The following is a 6,000-nucleotide window of genomic DNA, read 5'->3' as shown; positions in this document are numbered from 1 at the left end:
GAGTACGCAGGTGAACAACACAGGAGAAAGAGTACGCAGGTGAACAACACAGGAGAAAGAGTACGCAGGTGAACAAGAACACAGGAGAAAGAGTACACAGGTGAACGAGAACACAGGAGAAAGAGTACACAGGTGAACGAGAACACAGGTGAACAAGAAAACAGGAGAAAGAGTACACAGGTGAATGAGAACACAGGTGAACGAGAAAACAGGTGAACGAGAACACAGGAGAAAGAGTACACAGGTGAACAAGAACACAGGAGAAGGAGAACACGGGTGAAGGAGAACACGGGTGAAGGAGAACACGGGTGAAGGAGTACACGGGTGAAGGAGAACACGGGTGAAGGAGTACACAGGTGAACGAGAACAGAGGAGGAGGAGTACACAGGTGAAGGAGAACACGGGTGAACGAGAACACAGGAGAAGGAGAACACGGGTGAAGGAGAACACGGGTGAAGGAGTACACGGGTGAAGGAGTACACAGGAGAAAGAGTACACAGGTGAACGAGAAAACGGGTGAAGGAGAACACAGGTGAAGGAGAACACGGGTACTTAATTGTGTTGTCTATTCTGTTCCTTAAATTTCTACATGGCTTAAAAAATTTTGAAATAATCTGAATCTAAAACCTGAATCTAAAAAAATGGTCAAATCATTTATGTAAGAAAGGTGAGTTAATCAAAGACATACACAGAACAAAAAGTGAATCAGGAAAAAATAGAGAGAAATGAAAATTAGTATTATGAAGAAATTTAGGAGAAAATGAAAGAGATATTTCCTATGTAATGAAAATAAAAATGATCATTTCTAATTCTAAGGGACCTGAATCAAGCAACTGAAAATTAAATTTAAATTTCAATGTTAATTTTGGCTCTAATCAACTATACTCCACCCCAACAAACCTCACCTCTCTTAATAGAGCTCATATTTATTCTATACCTTAACATAAAATAATTAATTTCCTTTTTTTCTGAATCTTAATTTTAGCTATTCTCAACACACTTAGATTATCACATTTTGGAATGGCAAAGTATTTTCACTAAATTCCCCAAATAAAAGCATTTCCTATGCATTATAGTATATGATGATCTCATGAAACCCAATTCTATCTATTGTTTCTGTACTCAAGAGAAACTGTTTTTGAAAGCGTACATAAATATTTCTATCAATTCTAGCAAAGAAATTTAATTAAATTTTATTTACATGTTATAGAAGTAAAAATCATATTCAGTTGCCATTAAACTTAGAAATTCTTGTTCCAGAATGTTGTATCTCCAATGACTTAGATCAGGGGTTGGCAATCTTTCTCTAAAAGGGCCAAATACTAAATATTTTAGGTTTTGCAGGTCATGTAGTCCCTATTCCAACTACTCAGTTCCATCATTATAATATGAATTCAGTCATGCACAATATACAAATGAATGGGCATAGCTGTGTTTCATTAGAACTTTATTTATGAAGACTGAAATTCATATTTTATCTTTGAATTTCATAATTTTAAAGTCACATATTATTCTTAAAACATTTTTTCCAAGTATTTTAAAATGTAAAACCAGCAGCATAGTGACCACAGTGTCAATCTCTTACATGAACTGTCTTTAATTACGTGAAATGCTCATATTAAAACACAATAGTTCTAAATGCAAATTGGCATCCTGGATTGGATCCTGCAACAGAAAAAGGAAATTTTTGGAAAAACTGGTGAAATCTGCATAAAATCTAGTCTAGTTTGTAGTACTCTACCAATATTAATTTCTTAGGTTTAAAATGTATCATGGTTATATAAGATGTTTACATTAGGAGAACCTAAGGAAATTACAGAAGAACTCTCCAATAAATCTAAAAACGTTTTAAAAGTAAAAAGTAAAACAAAAATCAACAGCCTACAAGATCCTCTATAAATCAGTGTTGTGCAACAGAACTTTCTATGATAATGGAAATATTCTGTATCTCTGCTGTCTACTATGATAGCCACTGGCTACAAGTGTCTAAGCAACACTTGAATCGACTAGGTCTACTGAGAAGATATATATACAAATATTTATGTATTTTTTTCATTAAATACCATAGCATTTGAGCTAACTGGACAGATATCTCTGTCCATATCACCTAGTCATAGAGTAAAACATCAGAAAATGACCAAGAATTTTTACATTGTCTGTGTAAATGAGCAGCTGTAGAAAATAAGAAAACATAAACTCACCTGAGGGACTTGGAGAGGGTCTTTGTAATGGTGGCCTAAAACCTGGAGCTTTGGAAGTATCAGACTGATGTAAAGGATCTGAATTTGGCAAATATGAGGATTTTCCTGATAGCATAGATTCTGGTGTTGACTGAGATGAAACAACAGATCCTCCCCAGAAGGCATGAGCAGAAGTAGGGCTGTTCTCAAACAGTGTGCTAAAGGGCCCAAATGGTAACGGGGCACTAAAATTGGGGGCGACAGGCTTATTTGCTGGATGTACTGAATTCTGACAAGCACTTTGTGTACTTAAGGTTGAAGGTAGCTGAACAGAAGAGGGAACACTGTGAGGTCTTTTAATGTGGTTGACACTGAGGACTGCAACAGATGAACTTTGCACTGGAGCTGGATTCTTGTGAGGGGCAGCTGTGCCGTGAGAGGGTGGTCGAATAGCAGGGGTTTCCATTTTAGGAGCAGGCTGGGGGCATCCCATTTGTGTCTGAGGCAGAGGGTAAGTCACTGGGGCAGTAGAAGGCACCGCCACTGGAGCAGAACTTGTAGTTGCTAAAGGAGGAACAGTCATTCTCACTTCCGAGGGAGGAACCTGAGACTGCTGAAGAGGTGGCCTTGGCTCCTGAGAAACAGATCCCGGAGGCTGTTGCTGAGCAGAATGAGCTGATGAACTCCCAGAACTGCTGCCGTTTGGAGGTCTACTGTTCGCTGTTTCTACTACTGGTGGACTACCTGCTTCCTGTTCAGAGGAAGCTGCCCCTTTATTGGGAGATGCGGATCCACAATCCAAAGGGCTATTTCTAGAAACCCCTCCTGGTTGGGCTGGTGGTGATGGGGAGGATGGGGATGATACTGGGTAGTGTTCTTTGGCAGTAGGCATAGGGTATGTGGCATTTGTGGGTGCAGTGCTGTTGTTGCTTGCTGTGGTTGTGACTGTCGTTGTGGTGGCATTGGATGTCTTCACAACTGTGACGAAAAGCTGCCTTCTGACAGAAGGTGAACTTGGACCGCCATTTGTAGATGTACCAGGCACCGTTGAAGCTGATGAACTGGTTGTAGTTGTTGGACTTGAAGTTAAAGAACCTGCTGAATTCACCTGAGAACCACTGCTATTCTGATTGCTATGGCGAGGCACCATGTGAGGCTTAGGCGAGTTAGTAGCTCTGGCAGGGCTCAAAGGCCTGACAGGAAAAGGACCCCAAGTGGATTGAGCTGGTGGAAAAGTACCTCCAAAGTGGGTCATGGGCAACCTTGGTGGACGGATCTGCTGGAAAGTCTGAGCAGCAAGCAAAGCATGTGCAAACTGTGGCGGAGGATATGCTAATGGAAGAGAAACTGGAAAACCAGGCCTCACGTTATTCACTGGGTTCTTAATGGTTTTGTGAGTGGATGCAGAAGAAATTGCAGGCACAGTGAGTGCTGTGGCAGTTTGAGATGTTGATGACAGAGCTACAGTCGTCATTTTAATTCCCATTAGGGAACTGTTAGCAGCAGTGGTAGTAGGTGCTGATGACCCTATTTTGGAATTTGCTGAGGAGCTTTTCAAACGATTCTTTGGAATAAGTTCATCAATTTCCTTGTCTGGATCCTTGATCAGAGCGTTAATCAGCTGAGTTGCTTGTCTTGTTGATTCAGTGCCACCCCTATAAATGGACCAAACAACAAAAAACATCAGTCGAATTTCCTCTACTTTTTAATATGTAAAGCATAAATTCTCCTGTGTGTATGTGAGCAGGCACATGCATATAGACATACAGAGAACAGATAAGAGAAGTAGTAATTTTCTGACATTCTTAAGATATTCTGCAAAAAAAGTTATAAACTGTCCTGAATTCATGCTATTATTTTTCAGAAATAGTAAATGATCTATTTTCCAAAAATTCATTTTACTATTGTTTTCTCTGACTAAGAAATCATTTTCCTACTGTAAAATGCACTGTAGTTAGAAAAATTACTGCATATAAAAGCCTATATAATCCATAATGTTACTGAAAGTTAAACAGTTGATCAAAGCTAAAAACATTATAAGGAAACAAGGAAAATAATACAACAAAGTAAGAAAACAGTATTTTATCTTAAACCCAGGCATCTGAGAATACTCCATATACTACATAGTCCTTAGTAGTTTCTCGGCTGGCAGGGTGATTAGCTTTCCTCTTTTCTTTTTAGAGATAGGTCCTTATACTGTTTCGCCCAGGCTGGATTGCAGTGGTGTGAACCCAGTGCACTGCAACCTTAAACTCCTGGGCTCAAGCAATCCTGCCCCATCCTTCTGAGTAACTGGCAATAGAAGCATGCACTATCATGCCCAGCTAATTTTTCAATTTTTTTGTAAAAACAAGGTCTCATTTACATTAGCCAGGCTGGCCTCAAACTCCAGGCCTCAAGCAATTCTCCCACCTTGGTCTCCCAAAGTGCCTGGAATTACAGGGCAGTGAGCCACAGCACCTGGATAGAGCATAATTATTATAACCCCTCTGGAAGAAAGTCTCAAAATGATGGGGGACTCCTGATAATGCCAACAATAGCCATACCATCAAGCCCTAGCGTTGGACCTTTAGGAAAACATATGATTGCAAAGAAAACTTTGAAGAAATCCAAGGGGAAAACTATTCATAGAGGCAGGTGATGACTACTGACTACTCCAGGGAGAAAGAAGACTAAGCAGAGGACACTGAGTAGAATCTAAAGACAGTTAAGGGACTCCTCACTTTGGAGATGGGAGGCAACTATCAGCCCTCAAATACACTGCAAAGGGCACCAGCCTCTCACAAGTCAATCTGTAACTGCCACAAGAAAACAAACGAAACTCTTTCAAGAGAACTTAAATTTGCTTTAAAATAAATACAGCTGTTTACATCTTCATGATTTGTCTATCAGTTTTATTTCATGGATAATCAGGCACACACACTAGGTGAGTCATTCTAAGTCAGCTTTTCACCTCAGAGTTAAACCTTATAGCTCAATTCTAAGGAGACAATTGCAGAATAACAAATCTCAAAGGCTAATGTGAAATATAGAAACCCATACTTTAATGTGTTAGAAACTCCTTAACAGTCTCAGAACCAAGGTTAAAGAATGTCATACAGTTTATGTACAGAAAAGATGATCTAAACCTTTACCACATGAACATACATTAACTTCCCAGAAAACCCTCTAAAACCCTTCATCAGAGTGTATTAGCTAGAAAAAGAGAAACTGTAATCTTATTTTCTCCCTCAAACATTAATAACACTCCCATTTTAAAAAGTATATTACGTAACACAAAGTTCCACTGAAAACTCAAAAGGATGCATTTCATTAAGCTATAGTGCAATACAACAGAAATAAAGGAAACATTAAGAGACAAAGTTTTTGCCTTATAGTTATTATCCGGTCTCCCGTCTTGTCTTTCTGCTTATCGATATCTATGTGTGCACCAGTGAACTCCCGAATAGCATTGATATTACAGCCTCCTCTTCCAATCACTCTGGAAATCACAGTCGATGGAACAGATACTTTCTTTGACCTATTTAAAAGTTGTAAAGATAAATTAATCATAAATATTAGCATCTGTGAATTAAGAAAAAGAAAGAATATTACGAAAATGTTTTTCTATAAACACATTAAAGATTACTATTGAATAAGCCTCTTTCCTCTTAATCTAGATGAACAGATAAAAGGCAACAAGAAACAACAGACAGACAGGGAGACAGATACATTTCATTATAGCTCCTCAGCTCATTATCAAAGAGTGTCTACTTTCTAGAATGTCACTACTCGCTTTTATCTGTAAAGCACAGACTGTATAGGCACGCACTGTGCTAAC

The 6,000-nt window shown here is 39.0% G+C and overlaps 1 protein-coding gene across 5 annotated transcripts in view; it reads right to left on the bottom strand.

Annotated features, from left to right (window-relative positions):
• Nucleotides 1–6,000, bottom strand: part of ANKRD17 (ankyrin repeat domain 17) — a 157,616-nt gene that overhangs the window by 14,639 nt on the left and 136,977 nt on the right. For all 5 annotated transcript variants that reach the window (XM_012805355.2, XM_012805356.2, XM_023513404.1 and 2 more), the window contains 2 exons: nt 5,551–5,700; nt 2,202–3,835 (listed from right to left, as the gene is read on the bottom strand). In XM_012805355.2, coding sequence (XP_012660809.1) covers nt 2,202–3,835; nt 5,551–5,700 — 1,784 coding nt within the window. The remainder of the gene's footprint in view (nt 1–2,201; nt 3,836–5,550; nt 5,701–6,000) is intronic.

Source organism: Otolemur garnettii, unplaced genomic scaffold (assembly GCF_000181295.1).
Source record: "Otolemur garnettii isolate 467f Iridium unplaced genomic scaffold, OtoGar3 scaffold00039, whole genome shotgun sequence".
Lineage (NCBI taxonomy): Eukaryota > Metazoa > Chordata > Mammalia > Primates > Galagidae > Otolemur > Otolemur garnettii.
The sequence above is the reverse complement of the archived record's forward strand: the minus strand, read 5'-3'. Positions and strand labels throughout refer to the sequence as shown.